Here is a 17294-nt window from a genome sequence, read left to right as displayed (position 1 = left end):
CAAAAAGTTTTTTGCTGGATTAAGAAAAAAAACACCCCCCGAAATGGGGTCACATAGGAGAACATAACTCTCAAAATTGCCTTATTGTCTTGGAAAAAAAAAACTTTTAACTTAACAAATGTTAGTTAGTTGGTTAAAAATGTCTAATTTTTATTTGAAACAACCAAATTAAAATATTTTCCGGAGGACGAAACAAAGGTTTAATAGTTGATCGGACCATTTTTGGGAAAATGTGGGTTATTTTTTCCCCCCGATATGACTTTTTTCCCATTAGATACGATATAGTGACTGTGTAAATGGGTCAATTGAGAACCACTGCGTTAGAACCACAAAGAACCATTTTTAAAAATAATGTTTTATGTTCACATTCAGTTTTTCCTTCTGACAAATATCGTCAACAACTTTTCCTACCTCCGACAACAGCCGCATTTTATAGTTGTTAGAGAGAAGCTAGCAGTCCGGGATTGTCGCAGCTATGCTGTGTGCAAATCTGTAAAAATTCAACCAAAAACGTGAGGGGGACGTAGGAGGGGACAAGAAAAAAAAAGTTATTTGATTAGTCTTTTTCCTTCCCTAAAACTTTGCATTCCAAGATTGTCAGCAAAGAGTTTACATTCTAAAATGATTTGTACATTTTTCCTCAGTTTTTTTCCCCTCCAGTCCAAAAATATGTCGGCTGCCGCCCCAACTCAAATTCCAAAGTGCTGAAACGTAATCAAGCTTAAAAGCCTATTGTTTTTCTTATTTTTTTTAAATATATATTTTCTGTATAAAATCGTGGTCCCCACTATGGCAATGAGGTTTTTTTTTTCACGCACACAAACACGACGAGCGAGGGAGAGGGGGCGGGGCTTCACCCAAGCAAGCGAGCGATTAGCACGATGCTACATCCACTTGGCACACAAGGGAAAGGGTAACGTTAGGTGGTCAAATATTGCACATGACTAAACAATTAAAAGGGGTGAGGAAAATAAAACAAGTTCCTTCTCACTAACTCAGAAACAGTCGATTGCCTTCGGAAATTACAATGGATCAAATTGGGCAGGGAAAAGCAGCTTGGCAAAACCGTGGCGTAGCGAGGGTTGTCCGAAATGTCTCAGAAAAAACAACCCACGTCAAAAACCTAAAGCACCTCAACAGTACAGGAGACCTCCGGGATGAGGCGTGCCCACCTTAAGACATTCTCACCTTACAGTGTAGAGTTTTTTTCGGCCCCTCTTTACAGCGTATGATTGGTTATCTCTGTTAGATGCCTGTATGCGATTAGTCGGTGTCATATGAAATGCTTGTCTGGTTTGCATCATGGAATCATGAAAATGCCGATATGCTTTTGGCTGAACTACCTCTTACAATGGCTTTCTCTCGATTCAGTTTAGAATCCCGTGTGCCTTGAAAAGACTTTGCATGTCGGCAATACAATCATAATTATCATGAAATACAAAGAAAGCACTCTCACTAAATTGCATGGTCATAACAAATTGACAATTGGGACAATAATTAAGAGTAATTAGTCACTGTCTCCTCCCTACCTCCCTCTGCATCCGCCTGCAACTCCACTCGACCGGCTTGTCAAGTTACATTAAAGGTAAGTAAAATGACAATTTTCCTTTACACACACACACACACACATTATATATATATATATATATATATATATATATATATATATATATATATATACTGGACTGTCTCAGAAAATTAGAATATTGTGATAAAGTTCTTTATTTTCTGTAATGCAAATAAAAAAACAAAAATGTCATACATTCTGGATTTATTACACATCAACTGAACTATTTCAAGCCTTTTATTATTTGAATATTGCTGAATTTGGCTTACAGCTTAAGAAAACTCAAAAATCCTATCTCAAAATATTAGAATATCATGAAAAAGTATACAAGTAGGCTATTCAACTAATCACCTGAATCATCTAATTAACTCGAAACACCTTGCGAGGGTTTCCTGAGCCTTAAAAACACTCAGCTTGGTTCAGTAAACTAAATCACAAGTATGGGGAAGACTGCTGATCTGTCTGCTGTCCAGAGGACCATCATTGATACCCTCCATCAGGAGGGTAAGACACAAAAAGAAATTTCTCAAAGAGCAGGCTGTTCACAGAGTGCAGTTTCAAAGCATATGCACAAAAAGTCTGTTGGAAGGGAAAAATGTGGCCGGAAACGCTGCACAACCAAGAGAGATGACCGCAGCCTTAACAAAATTGTGAAGAAGAGCCGCTTCCAGAATTTGGGGGAGCTTCAAAGACAGTGGGCTGAAGCTGGAGTCCAGGTATCAAAAGCCACAGTTCACAGACGTGTCCGGGAAATGGGCTACAATAGCCGTATTCCCATGGTCAAGCCACTTCTGAACTCAAGACAACGGAAGAAGCGTCTGACTTGGGCTATGGAGAAGAAGCACTGGACAGTTGCAGAGTGGTCCAAAGTCCTCTTTTCAGACGAAAGCAAGTTTTGCATTTCATTTGGAAGTCAAGGCGCCAGAGTCTGGAGAAAGGCTGGAGAGGAGCAAAATCCAAGTTGCTTGAAATCCAGTGTGAAGTTCCCACAGTCAGCAATGGTTTGGGGAGCCATGTCAGCTGCTGGTGTTGGTCCACTGTGTTTCATCAAGTCCAGAGTAAATGCAACTGTGTACCAAGAGATTTTAGAGCACTACATGCTTCCATCTGCTGAAAAGCTCTATGGAGATGAGGATTTCATTTTCCAGCATGATCTGGCACCTACCCGCAGTGCCCAAACCACCAGTAACTGGTGCACTGACCATGGGATCACTGTCCTTGATTGGCCTGCTAATTCCCCTGACCTGAACCCCATTGAGAATTTGTGGGGTATAGTTAAGAAGAAGATGAAAGACACCAGACCTACAAATGCAAATGAGCTGAAGGCCGCTATCGAAGCATCCTGGGCATCAATAACACCTCAGCAATGCCACAGGCTGATTGCCTCCATGCCACGCCGGATTGATGCAGTAATCCGTGCAAAAGGATTCCCAACCAAGTACTGAGTGCATCAATGGACATTTTCAAATGTTTGATTTAGTTTTGCTGTTATAAAATTATTTTTTTTACTTGGTCTGAGGAAGTATTCTAATATTTCGAGATAGGATTTTTGAGTTTTTTTCAGCTGTAAGCCAAAATCAGCAATATTCAAATAATAAAAGGCTTGAAATAGTTCAGTTGATGTGTAATGAATCCAGAATGTATGACATTTTTGTTTTTTTTATTTGCATTACAGAAAATAAAGAACTTTATCACAATATTCTAATTTTCTGAGACAGTCCAGTATATATATACTGGATGTAGTGCTCTAAAATCTCTTGGTACACAGTTGCATTTACTCTGGACTTGATGAAACACAGTGGACCAACACCAGCAGCTGACATGGCTCCCCAAACCATTGCTGACTGTGGGAACTTCACACTGGATTTCAAGCAACTTGGATTTTGCTCCTCTCCAGCCTTTCTCCAGACTCTGGCGCCTTGACTTCCAAATGAAATGCAAAACTTGCTTTCGTCTGAAAAGAGGACTTTGGACCACTCTGCAACTGTCCAGTGCATCTTCTCCATAGCCAAAGTCAGACGCTTCTTCTGTTGTCTTGAGTTCAGAAGTGGCTTGACCATGGGAATACGGCTATTGTAGCCCATTTCACGGAAACGTCTGTGAACTGTGGCTTTTGATACCTGGACTCCAGCTTCAGCCCACTGTCTTTGAAGCTCCCCCAAATTCTGGAAGCGGCTCTTCTTCACAATTTTGTTAAGGCTGTGGTCATCTCTCTTGGTTGTGCAGCGTTTCCGGCCACATTTTTCCCTTCCAACAGACTTTTTGTGGATATGCTTTGAATCTGCACTCTGTGAACAGCCTGCTCTTTGAGAAATTTCTTTTTGTGTCTTACCCTCCTAATGGAGGGTATCAATGATGGTCCTCTGGACAGCAGTCGGATCAGCAGTCTTCCCCATACTTGTGATTTAGTTTACTGAACCAAGCTGAGCGTTTTTAAGGCTAGGGAAACCCTCGCAAGGTGTTTCGAGTTAATTAGATGATTCAGGTGATTAGTTGAATAGCCTACTTGTATACTTTTTCATGATATTCTAATATTTTGAGATAGGATTTTTGAGTTTTCTTAAGCTGTAAGCCAAATTCAGCAATATTCAAATAATAAAAGGCTTGAAATAGTTCAGTTGATGTGTAATGAATCCAGAATGTATGACATTTTTGTTTTTTTAATTGCATTACAGAAAATAAAGAACTTTATCACAATATTCTAATTTTCTGAGACAGTCCAGTATATACATATATATATATACAGTGCATCCGGAAAGTATTCACAGCGCTTCACTTTTTCCACATTTTGTTATGTTACAGCTTCAATCCAAATTGTATTAATTTAATCTCTTATCTCAAAATTCTACACAAAATACTCCATTATGACAATGTGAAAAAGTTTTTTTTTTTTTTTTGCTGTTTTTGAATTTATTAAAAATAGAAAACTAAGAAATCACATTTACATAAGTATTCACAGCCTTTGCTTAATACTTTGTTGATCCACCTTTGGCAGCAAATACAGCCTCAAGTCTTTTTGAATATGATCCCACAAGTTTAGCACACCTATCTTTAGGCAGTTTTGCCCATTCTTCTTTGCAATAAGTCTCAAGCTCAATCAGGTTGGATGGGAGACGTTTGTGCACAGCCATTTTTAGATCTCTCCAGAGATGTTCGATCGGATTCAAGTCTGAACTCTGGCTGGGCCACTCCAGGACATTCACGGAGTGGTTCTGAAGCCAATCTTTTGAGATCTTGGCTGTGTGCTTTGGGTAGTTGTCCTGCTGAAAAATGAACCTTCGCCCCAGCCTGAGGTCAAGAGCGCTCTGGAGCAGGTTTTTATCCAGGATATCTCTATATATTGCTGCATTCATTTTTCCTTCTATCCTGACTAGTCTGCCAGTTCCTGCTGCTGAAAAACATCCCCACAGCATGATGCTGCCACCACCATGCTTCACTGTAGGGATGTAATTGGCCTGGTGATGAGCGGTGCCTGGTTTCCTCCAAACATGGCGCCTGGCATTCACACCAAAGAGTTAAATCTTTGTCTTATCAGACCAGAGAATTTTGTTTCTCATGGTCTGAGAGTCATTCAGGTGCTTTTTGGCAAATTCCAGACGGGCTTCCATGTTCCTTTTACTAAGGAGTGGCTTTCGTCTGGCCACTCTACCATACAGGCCTGATTGGTGGATTGCGGCAGAGATGGTTGTCCTTCTGGAAGGCTCTCCTCTCTCCACAGAGGAACGCTGGAGCTCTGACAGAGTGACCATCGGGTTCTTGGTCACCTCCCTGACTAAGGCCCTTCTTCCCCGATCGCTCAGTTTAGAAGGCTGGCCAGCTCTAGGAAGAGTCCTGGTGGTTCCAAATGTATTCCATTTACGAATAATGGAGGCCACTGTTCTCATTGGGACCTTCAAAGCAGCAGAAAATTTTCTGTATCCTTCCCCAGATTTGTGCCTCAAGACAATCCTGTCTCGCAGGTCTACAGACAGTTCTTTTGACTTCATTCTTGGTGTTTGTGCTCTGACATACACACTCAACTGTGGGACCTTATATAGACAGGTGTGTGCCTTTCCAAATCATGTCCAATTAACTGAATTTACTGCAGGTGCACTCCAATTAAGCTGTAGAAAGATCTCAAGGATGATCAGTGGAAAAAAGATGCACCTGAGCTCAATTTTGAGCTTCATGTCAAAGGCTGTGAATACTTATGTAAATGTGATTTCTTGGTTTTCTATTTTTAATAAATTAAAAAAAAAGTTTAAAAAAAACTTTTTCACATTGTCATAATGGAGTATTTTGTGTAGATTTTTGAGATAAGAGATTAAATCAATACAATTTGTAATGAGGCTGTAACATAACAAAATGTGGAAAAAGTGAAGCGCTGTGAATACTTTCCGGATGCACTGTATATATATATATATATATATATATACATATATATATATAATCTTATATAATAATATAACTGCTAGCGGCAGTGAATGAGTGGAACCTTTTTGTTTTTTGAACGCTCAAGCCTTTTTCTATGTATTTTCTATTTATTTTTTAACTAAGCATTTTTTGCCCATTTATATTTTTGGTATTTTTTTGAGATAATATTTAATCAGAGAAACAGATCAATTTTGACATTTATAGCCGACAATGGGAGTGAACGACCTGGACATTTTGTTCTTTTTTTTTCTTGGTGACTCAGTTCAATTGCGGGAGTAGCTAAGATGGAGCTGCCTCATTACAATTCTGAAATTATTATGATAATGTTTCACAGGAAAATCAATTTTGACATTAATTGCCACAATATATATATATATTTCTGTATATTACACACAAATAGTACTTTCTATATACTATATTTTATTTTAATGTTTTGTACATGGATTAACGGGGGTTACCGTATGTTTCTATGCGCCCAATACGGCCCTTTGCGATCGCCACCTAGGAACCGGTTCCTGTCATACCCCAGGGTTCTACTGTTCCTGATGACCACCAGGAGACTATTGAGCTACATCTTTAGTCATCACCCTAAAACTCCTTCATTTTTCACAATTTCCCCTTTAGTTTATGCCCATATTTGACCCTGGTACGTATTCTAAGTATTACCATAAGTAACTCCCAAGGAGCTCAGAGGGTCCCCAATTGGCTTACCCTTGATAGACCTTCTAGACCATTAGCCTCTGGTTGTCCCCCTTCAGTCTTTTAAAGGTTGTCAAAAAATCCCTTGCAAGTTGCCGTCTAAATCCAGCGTCCAAGGGAACAACCAGTCTCAGGCCCCCGCTACGCCACAGCGACAAAAGGTAGCTAATGGTTATTGATGATCCAAGACGCCAGATTTCAGACTCTGGCTGGAGGTTTGTGGGGTTTGTGTTGTTGACTTACTGCATATAAATACGGGCAGATCCCTGACTGAACATGACCTCCTAGTGCTACTACAATTTTTCTCTGAGGATTTTAGGTTGCTAGAGGATCACCAATGACATGTTTATTGCCAAGAAATCCAGTGGAATGATTCCGTATGTGTTTGTGGGAGTACATAACACACTCAACCACGAGCAAAGTGCATGATATTGCTTTCTTAGGTAACCATAGCAATGCAAGAATGACTTGGCTTTGGCTCCAAACCTGAAGAAGTTTTTGAGGTTTTGGGAGGCTAATTGTTGGGTTCTATGTTCCTGTGGGGAGGTAATGAAAAAAATTGCACGATTGGAATACACTCAAGGCATCATTTAGACAAGCGTAATCTGGTTATACATCGTTACAAAAATATATAGCCTCTTCAGAATCTCAAACATCTGCGCGCCTTGCAATCAAAAACATCGGCATCTTCAAGCCAGCAAATATCTGTGCACTTCCTGTCACCTCTGTCAACTTACTCGATGCCATAAGGGACCCCAGCCTCTTTTAGCTTACTAAGGTACCTCAAGTAGTTTCTTGGTTATCCAAAGGTACAACAACAGGAAAAGAGTTCAATCCCAAGTCTAGAGGGTGAAAAGCATGCCATAGTTTTGCTTAAACCATTCAACTAATATTCAACTGCTGGTTGAGTATCTCAAAACCAAGGGTGTTTACTTTCTGGACTTGGAATCTGGGCTTCGAACTCTGGGTTGCTCCAATTTTGCATACCAGGTATTCCCCAAGGTTTTCCGTAGTGGGACCCGAAGGTTGTTGCCTATTTAGTAACCACGCAGTCCTTGGAGTGGACACTTGACTGTCCCCAAGTACTTGCCTGGTCATCTATCAGCTTTTAAAGCTGAAAACTTGAAAGCTGAGGTGCCACTTGTCCAAAGAAGAATTTAGAAACTTCTGGGCTGCTCCGTGTGGAAGACCAAAAATGCAATAATAATAATTAAATAAATGTAATTATTATTAAAAAATAATACAAATAGCCAAACAAATATGTCAATCCAAAAAGTAAAGGAAGAAATAAATATAAATTTATAAATGCTGTAAAAAAGAATGCTTTGCTCGAGTACTTTTTTAAAGGGACAGTGTGTATTATTAAATGCTTCCTACTGGTTAAAAAAAAAACCCAAAACTATCAAATAAATAAAATTGATTTAAATGGCAATTAATATATTATTGATGTAAAATAACCTCACCTAGTAAGAGCTGACATAATTGTCAGTCATCTTGCTGCAATGGGTACCCCCAAAAACAAAACAAAAAATAATACGGAAAACAAAAAAGGAAATTTGTGTGGTCTGGTCACTTTGAGTCTCCGTAGTTTGTATTATTTATTGTGCCTTTTAGCACTCAATTTCAGTCCCACATTACAGCGACATTTAGTGGTTCAAATATTGCACACTGTCCTATCAATGCTGGAGATATCGGGATGTTATTGTTCACTGGCCTTCATGGGCAGTTTAATTATCCAGTTGTATTTCAATGTATATATTGGAATTTGTTGCTCTTATTTCTAATTATATTTTTGTGTAATATTTATTTTTTTACATATTTTATTTATCGTTTTTTGGGCATTTTTGGTCCTCCATAGCTTCAGGATTTGTCTCCTTTGAGAGAACGGGGTCCTCAATTGACAAAGATAATAAAATCATTAAAAATGAAATACAATTCTGACTACTTTCCTCCTGATGTGCAAAGTGCAAGATTCTCTTTAAAGATTCCAAATTGGAAACACTAGACATTGTCATTCTCTCTTCTTTTCCTCCCTATACATACATATTAATAGTTACGAAGCGAGTGTATTATTTGTCTATACAGAGTATACATGAAAAGTCGTATACCGACACACAACATAGCACTGTGCGACTGTTCAACTACGAGTGTGCGTGACGTTGAGAGTAGCGGTCCAGAAACGGAACCAACATCAAATTCGAGGGGTGGCCTGGACTGTTTTGTGTTAATATGTGTGTGTTGACAGATATTTTGCACACAAAAATGTTACCCTTCAAAACTCGTTTCTGTGCGAGCTCGTCGTCAAAGAAAAAATCCTCGCTACCTGCGTTTTTCCATCTCCTCTCAGGCACATTGACAAGACTATGAAAAACTAAAAGAAAAAAACACGGCCCGCTGCCTTGTCGCCAAAGTGCTGCTGCTACTTGATACACACCTCCCTTCAAACATACAGTACTGCGTTAAAAATAACAAAATAAAATCCTTTCAGACAGCCTCTCTTTCAATCTTACAAAATTATAAAGTAAAACTTTATCACTCAACGCGATTGGCGCTTGCCTGCCCCAAAGTTCGATTTGTGTTCTATAAAACTGTCAAATTTTCCCGCCTGCCTGATTGAAATTTGTTTAAAACTAGTGAGATAAGAAGGATCCCCCAAAAATGTAGCTCCCACTCGCTCAACAAGATTGCAGTCAGGCTACCGTGCTATGAGCTAACAAGCGCCACACCAGCGAGAACTCTTTTACATGTCCAGAAAAAACGGCGTTGGACTATAATAATAAAGCAATAAACTGTAGGGTGGCTCTGTCTCCACTGTATTCAAAAAGAAAAGAAACTAAAGAGAGTGGGAATTAATGGTTTTGCAAGAACTCTCAATTTGTTTCATTTTTTTACAAGAGTCTTCACTTGCCGATATTCGACCGTCCCTCGATGTCAACTTTCACTTCATGAGGGATAAAAGTCGGTTTGGCCAAGGTCAAGGACGGCTCTTCGAGTTTTTCCACTTTCCGACCCTCTGGAGCAGACCATCTGCGCTTCCTGCCCCTGCTGGTCACCTTTCCTGGTTCCTCTTTAAATAAAGATCCCCTCTCTCTGGACCAGAGAGCCCCGTTTTCCACAGTGACCTCACCATTTTCCCCGTGCCTGGGCCCTCCTCCTCCACCACTACATCTCTGGGGGTCTGTTTTAAAGGATTCAAGGAGGTACCCGTGGCTAGGCGCTGGAGTTGAGGGGACCAGATCTGGAGGGCGAGACTTGGTCAGTGATCCATTCCTCAGGTTCTTCAGGGTAAGCGAAATGCAAACGTCGCCCACTGAGAGCTTGGTACAAGGCAGCTCCAGGAGTTGTGTGGTCCGATCTGGGCTGCACGACGACCATCCCTGGCCGAAGACGAAGAAAGGGTACTCCACCAGGACTTCCACGCTCACCTGTAAGAGTGGCAAAAGATCCAGTATGTGCTCTGCAGATTGATTTGAAGTGTTATTATCCTTTACTTTACCTGCGAACGGTGCTTGCCCACAGAGAACTGAACGACAGCAAAGTCAGGTGAGGCTCGGCTTCCCTCGATGCGCTCCACGGTGGAGGAGTCGATTTTAAGCTCTCCGCTGATCTCAGCGCTCTGGACAAAATCCTCCGTCCTCAGCTCCTCCACACGCTTAAGCTTGCCGTCTGCCAACTGGATGATGGACCCTTTAATAAAATACGCTGGCAGAGATGGAGGGCCTGCTGAGCCACTGGACTGGGAGGCAGGTGCTACAGGCGGGACCATGGGCAGGTGGAGCTGGGCCTGGACCACTGTGCTCGAGTTGACCTGTTGGTAGGAGCCACTGGGACTGTCTGGAGTTTCTGCCTGGGTGGATGTAACCACCTTGGAATTAGAGGTTTCAAGGGTAGTCACTCCACTTGCGCTTATCGGTATGATAACTGGCTGAGCTCCTGCGATAAGTACATGCTGCTGTAGGCTGGGGTTATAGCTGATTGGTGCATGCTGGCTGCCACCTGGCCCTGCTATGTAACCAATTACCGGAGACTGGGGGTAAACTGAAAGAGATTCCACTGTAGAGCTGTGGGTGGTCTGTATAACAGTTTGTGGCGACAGGGGGCTGATAGCAGCCTTTAGATTGTCTACGCTTAAGTGGGGTGGGAACGTGATTGAGTTGTTGGAGGATGAAGTGGTGCGTGTGGCTGGCTTCCCCAGGAGGATGCTACCTTTCTCCAGGTGCATCTTCCCAGGATTGCTCCGAGTTGGTGCCAGTTGCTGCTGGTCCCCATGGGTGTTAGGCATGAGCATGAAAGATCTCAGAGCCAAAGGGTCGTGGCGGTAGTCCGACGGAAGTACCAGCTGGCAGGCCTCATAGGCCTCACGCGATTTCACCCCAAATCTCCGGCTGCGATCCACACCCCCATTGTGAAGCTCTTTGAAGGATGCAACTTCTTTTTTGGAGCCTCCTACGTCCAAGTGGTGAATGGCTGGGGTGCGGTGGTGCTGCACTGTGGATGTAGGCGGAGGCGGCATGGAGGAGTTGTACTGAGCAGACGCTCGCTGGTGGTCATACTTGGAGGAGGGTGAGGAAAGGGGTGGCGGCAGAGGTAGCTGGGGTGCAATGTAGCTCGCGTACGGGGCGCTGTAAGGCGAGGTGATGAATTGAAGATTGGGTGGCAGTTGGGTGTAGTGGACCGCCCCACCTACGTGAGTCTGGGAAACAGGCGAGGTGTATATGGTGGGAAGGGATGAAACCAACCTCATGGAGTCAGTGGAAATGGGTTTATAATGAGCGGACTGGGAGGCGCTACGAATGGTGTCGCAGCTGGCCCCGCTCTCTACGAACCGGGCTGGGTTCCCCAGGGGCTCAACAGCAGGTGGTGGACCCATAGGTGAACGGTTTTCTGAAGGGAGCGTACTAGGGGGGATCTCCCTTTTCTTCGGGGGCAGACATTCGTTACTCCGTTCATGATTGGACTTCATTTTGATCCCAACGCAAGTACCCTTTATCCAATTGTTGGGCTTTCGGCCTCACTTTACGAACTCCCTCTACTTGTCGTACGGTCGAGTTTTGTCGGAGACACTAGGGCAAGTGCGTCAGGACATCACACCTGCTGCCGTCCGGGACGACGGGGGGAGCCGAGTGCGTCGAAGTTCATGTGGAATCATCGCCCTGCCAGGCGTCCCATCTCACGATCCTAAAAAACAAAACAAATTTGCATTTACATGTCTTTACATTCAAATCATTTAGATATTGAACATGTATTAAATCATGAATAGAAAAGTTTTGGTCCATGTCAGAAATATCTTACTTTGAACAGTCAATTAATGCACCTTTAATACCATGCAAACATGAGTTAAAAAGTCTCTCTCGAGGAAGGTAGCTATTTTGGAGCCTTATACAAGGAAATTATTTCTTGGACGCTACTTAGGAACTACTATAATACTGTATAGGATTGCTAAATAAGGTCCTGTACTTTGTACTCTATTTGAAAATACAAACAGCATTTGCACTTTGATATCGAGCTTTTGCGTGCTACACTGTATGACTGAAATGAAAATCTGCGAAAATCTGCAATACAAGAACACACTATTCGAGAGGAAACAGAGGCCTGGTTGCAGTCACGTGGAGATTGTGGGGTAGGATAGTACAAAAGACGTGACCTACATTGGCGAAAGAGAGAGTATTGCCTCACTGAAACGAGACACCCACATTCACTTGAAATGCTCAGTCACCTGAATCTTGCTGACTCTGTGGTGTGTGTGCGTGCCATTGAGTATGTGTGCGTGTGTGTATCAGGTAACTTGTAATCCAAGATGACTGTCCTTGTGTGCTTCACAAATACAAATGCAAGCCAACCATAAACCAAAACCGCACACTCATGCATGACTACACTATTGTCCTTCTAAGGTCACAACGCTCAAGTGTGTGTGTGTGTGTCCGCCCGCGTGCGTATGTGCTTGTGTAGTTGTGTATGAGAGTAAGAGAGAGAGACAAGAGATTTAAAGTGGTTTATTTAAACCTGTTTTGAGACAGTTTGGGGGGGAGACCTCCCTGCACATAACTAGTAGAAAATTGTTTAATTTATTTTTTGGAATATGGGTCGAATTGATGAATAATTAGATGTATAAATAAGTTATTACTGTATTAAATCTTTGAATAGATTAATTTAAAAAATAATTCCCTATGTATCTTTTCTGTTCTTTTAGGCAGAAAAATAGCTAATTCTAACTGTGTATATTTTCGTATTACTTAATGAAAATGTAAATGTATTTTCATCAAATAAAAATTATGTTTATTCAAACCTTATAGGGATTTTTTTTAATTGCATACAAAATCATGGCACATTCCTAGTAGAAAATCTTTGTTTTTAATCCCTTTTTAAAATTCGGGATTTAATGAATTAATAAATAAAATAGATACATAAACAACACATTTTATATATTAAAGTGAATATCTGAAAAGGAAATGATCACTTTAAAAATAAATCGCAACAAAAAGTATTATCAGGTTTTGGTTGGTATCCTCAGCCTATGAGTAAAGTACATATCAACACGTATCAATCAGTATCACATATCACTGATTTCTATAAATTCATGACACTAAAACAAATGCCTCGTCTTGGCACACCAACCATTGGTTGTTATCCAATGAAACAGAATAGATATCAACAAGTATGAATTGGTTTTTTAAATTAAAAATCAACATGTATCAATTAGTATCGCATTCAGCTGATTTCTGTTTAATTCAAAACACTAAAACAGATGATATGTCTCATCTCGACACACAAAACCCATTAATTATCATTCATATCAATGAAGCAAATATCAACAGGTATATACTGGTATCACGGATTTTCGATTCTTGCCTTTTCGTGTCTTGCCTTGACACATTCTGACAAAATTATGTGGCCGGACAACAACATGAACAGTACAAAATCTAAGAAGAAAGCAAGTTGGATGACTTTTTTCCCTCCCCAAGCTTCAAGGGACACACAGCGAGGAGACAAACGAGAGACAAAAAAATAGGACAGACGTAGTACTTGAATATAAATACACACACGGACACACAAACCCTCCTGATGTGTTATCCAAAATCAAGGGCGGAAAAACAAGACACACACTTCTGTGTGTACTCACCGTGGTTCACCCCCTCTCACTCATTCCTCCCCCTTCTTTTACTCCTCATAGTATAAGAGTTCTTCACTGTGGCTTTCACCCACACACTTGCAAACACGCGCGCTTGCAAACACACGTCGCAGAAACACTAAACCTACTGAGTCGGCCTGACTAAATCTTGACAGTGCAGGAGCTCCTTTGCTATGCAACACACAGGCCATTTCTCTCCCTTACACACGACACACACAAAAGTGGTCGCCCAAACTTGCACACACACCCACAGGGGAGGGAGTCCCGAAGCCGATTATGCAATGCATTGAATGAGTGCCCGGCACACATACACACACTAGGCGAAAAAAAAAATGTCCTTGTAGGAAAAAAGTGGGATGTCGAGAGTTGGGACACACACTCATTGAAAAAGGACGTCTGAGAGCCAGCTGGCGTTGTGCCCGAAGAAAGTCTATAGTGAATGTGTCCGGGAGAAGGACAGATTACGGACACGCTGCCTTGAGGGAGGTTGTGTCTTGGAAGGCAATGAGAAGGGCGTCACAGTGAAAAGGCCGAGTAGATTAGGGAGCATGTAAAGGGGGATAATATTACACAGCTCGTCATCTGACAATGATTAGCATCCGCTTGGATTGTTGGTATGGTTCTTCATAGTAATTTTTGTTATATAAATCCAATATTTAATCAATGACTAAGCTGGATGCATGGTAGCAGACAGAAGGAGCTGAGGTTCATCAACACAGCCCAGAAAATCATTGACTACTATCTGCCTAGCCTGAAGGACATTGGCCGTCGCTAATGCACCAAGCAGACAACATTAATTAGTTTCCTCCTACCTTTTGTGAGGTTTTGTATCTTTATTTAAAGATACTTCAACTATTGAGTTAAAGCTTTGAAGCTGCTTTAATTACTAAGTTAAATTATTTGCTTATTCACAGGAAGTCCACCAAACCTAAACAGGAAATTTAGGTTGTGTGTCTTTGTTATTATCATTAGTGTCGCAGTGAAGTTTGGTGACTAGTGGCATGAAGTTGAGGGATGGGTACTACGATGATTAGTGTTTAAAATATGTGACTATTGTTATTATAATTATTGATATCTGACCTATGTAATGTGTGTATCCTTGAGATTGTGTTGTATTTAGACACAAAAGAGGAGCTATCTATAGAATGTAATTAATAGGTAAGATGAAGGGGTAGGGGAAAATAAGCATCTGCTTCATACTACCCCTTTATGAACATGTTAACATTATTTTGTTAGTGAGTCATTGTTTTTGTCCTGTTTTTATTTTAATGTTTGAAATAAAGTTTTTATTCATTCATTTGTCCCTCAAGTTAAATATGATTTAAAGCTTTAACCAAAGAGTCAAAGCAGCTTCTAACCTATGAGTTACATTTTTAAAGCTGTCTAATTACTGAGTTAATTCATTTATTCATGCACAGGAAGTCCCATATACCTGTCTTTACCCCATGATTTAATTCATTATCTGAAAAGTTGAAGCAGTTTTTAAGCAATGAGTTATAGCTTTAGGGAAGTTATAATTAAAGAATCACTAATTACTAACTTTAACTTTTAACTAGTTACTATTTACTAACTCCAACTTAAACACCTTTAAAGCTCACTTTGAGTTAAAGGCGTTAATTACCGAGTTACTAATTACTAGATTTAACTCAGTAATGAAAACAGCTTTAAAGCTTTAACTCGTAACTAAAAAGCCAGAGTTGAAGTTTAATATACAAGTTAAAGCTTTAAAAAAAAAAATTAGTGAGTTACAAATTACTTTTTTAAAATCAGCAATAGAAACAGCTTGAAATGTTAAACTCATAGCTTAGCCTAGCTGGTAGTGTGCCCGCTTTGAGACTGGGAGGTCGCTGGTTCGCGCCTCGGCCGAGACATACCTAATTGGTATAATGGCGGCGCCCTCTGTTGGCTGCGGCTGCATCGACTCGCTACAACGGGTCAGGTGTATCGACATTTCGTTCTGTGTACATTGTTACAAAGAATGACAATACAAAGGAAATTATTATTATTATTATTATTAATAGCTGCAGTAACTCTTCAGCTAAAGCTTTAAATCAGATTTAACTTGAGTTAGGACAGGTTTAAAGCTTTAACTTTGAGATTTTTACAGCACAAAATGGCACTCCCTTCTGATAGTCTCTAGATGTCAGGATGGATCACTTGTTTTCAAAGCAAATGACCCACTTAGAAGAGGATTCCCACCGGAGGAGCAAAGACATCAGCACTTCCTGTTTATATTTGTGCCACTTCCTGTGGATGAGCACGATCCCAAATGTTGCAGTCGTACTCGCAAAAGTAACGGATATTTCTGAAGGAATGAGAAAAATGTCATCGACAAACCAGAGAGCAGTCATCTACTTCCCGTTCCTTATCTCGGGGCGGACGTCTTGCTATGTCGCTAGGGAAACGTTTCTAAATATAAACGCACACACACACACACACACACACACACACACACACACACACACACACACACACACACACACACACACACACACACACACACACACACACACACACACACACACACACACACACACACACACACACACAGAGCCTCACATACTGCAAATGACATACATCGTTTGTTTGCTGATGTTTAGCTGGTTGTTTTTGATTTTCCCAAACCAAATGCAGATATCAACATGTATCAGTGATGGTATCTTTTCACCAAGACTAACTATTTAAAGTAAAAATTGGTTGTTTTCATTTTAAGTAGGGAAAGCAGACATTAACGAATTAACTTTGAGTGTTCATATTTTGTGTCCTTAAGGAGCTTAAAATAAAAAAAATAGTAACAGAGATTAGCAGGCATTTTACCAGCCAAAATCTGACTCCCCTGCTAATATGGACCAAGTTTGAGATATAGACTTGTGACTTCTAGGGTAACCTTCTGTGACATAAATTAGTTTTTTTTAAGTTTGTTAGCACAATGATTTTGAAGAGCTTCAGAACGTTTTTCATACTATTACTATTATTGATAATAATAATAGTAGTATGAAACGAACTAGATTTGTCGAACACTTATTCAGTAACACATCACAAAGTGGAGGTATTCCTCTGTAGTTGGATCCCAAAGCCAAAAAAACAAAGGGGTTTAAAGTGTGTCTTACTAGTATCCGATTTTAATTGAAAAAAAAAAAAACAAAACGATTTGTTTACACCGCGGGATCCAATGCAACCAGGGTTTACATTGCATATGGCTATTATATTACATCAAATAAAGGCTATTTGTGGACAATTAGTAGTTGTGATCGTGGATATCATAGCGTACATTGATTCGTCTCCGGTGTTGGTGACTTTTTCTTCCACGTTAACAAACACATTTTGTAGAATACGATCGTGCTTTATTGTTTTGATAAACGCGTTATATAGACTACGATCGCTTAATTATTTTAGTTAGCTCGCTTTATTGTTTTAATAAACTTATTATATAGAATGCGATCGCTTTTGTCGGAGCGCAGCAGAATGCGCTTTCACGCGAGGGGG

The 17294-nt window shown here is 40.6% G+C and overlaps 1 protein-coding gene across 2 annotated transcripts in view; it reads right to left on the bottom strand.

The window, feature by feature from the left end:
• Nucleotides 1-5961: 5961 nt before the first annotated feature.
• LOC148370912 (ataxin-1-like) overlaps nt 5962-17294 on the bottom strand; it is a 67374-nt gene continuing 56041 nt past the window's right edge. Inside the window, exons 1-3 of one of the 2 annotated variants that reach the window (XM_088328726.1) lie at nt 13800-13814; nt 10176-11857; nt 5962-10104 (exon numbers count right to left, since the gene is read on the bottom strand). In XM_088328726.1, the coding sequence (XP_088184852.1) occupies nt 9580-10104; nt 10176-11642 (1992 nt within the window). In that variant the 5' untranslated portion in view covers nt 11643-11857; nt 13800-13814 and the 3' untranslated portion in view covers nt 5962-9579. Of the gene's footprint in view, nt 10105-10175; nt 11858-13799; nt 13815-17294 lie in introns of those variants that run through there. The other variant, XM_088328725.1, reaches the window with a different exon arrangement.

This window comes from Urocampus carinirostris, chromosome 2 (genome assembly GCF_059441175.1).
Source record: "Urocampus carinirostris isolate Australia breed hairy pipefish chromosome 2, RoL_Ucar_1.0, whole genome shotgun sequence".
NCBI classification, from domain to species: Eukaryota; Metazoa; Chordata; class Actinopteri; order Syngnathiformes; family Syngnathidae; genus Urocampus; species Urocampus carinirostris.
The sequence above is the reverse complement of the archived record's forward strand: the minus strand, read 5'-3'. Positions and strand labels throughout refer to the sequence as shown.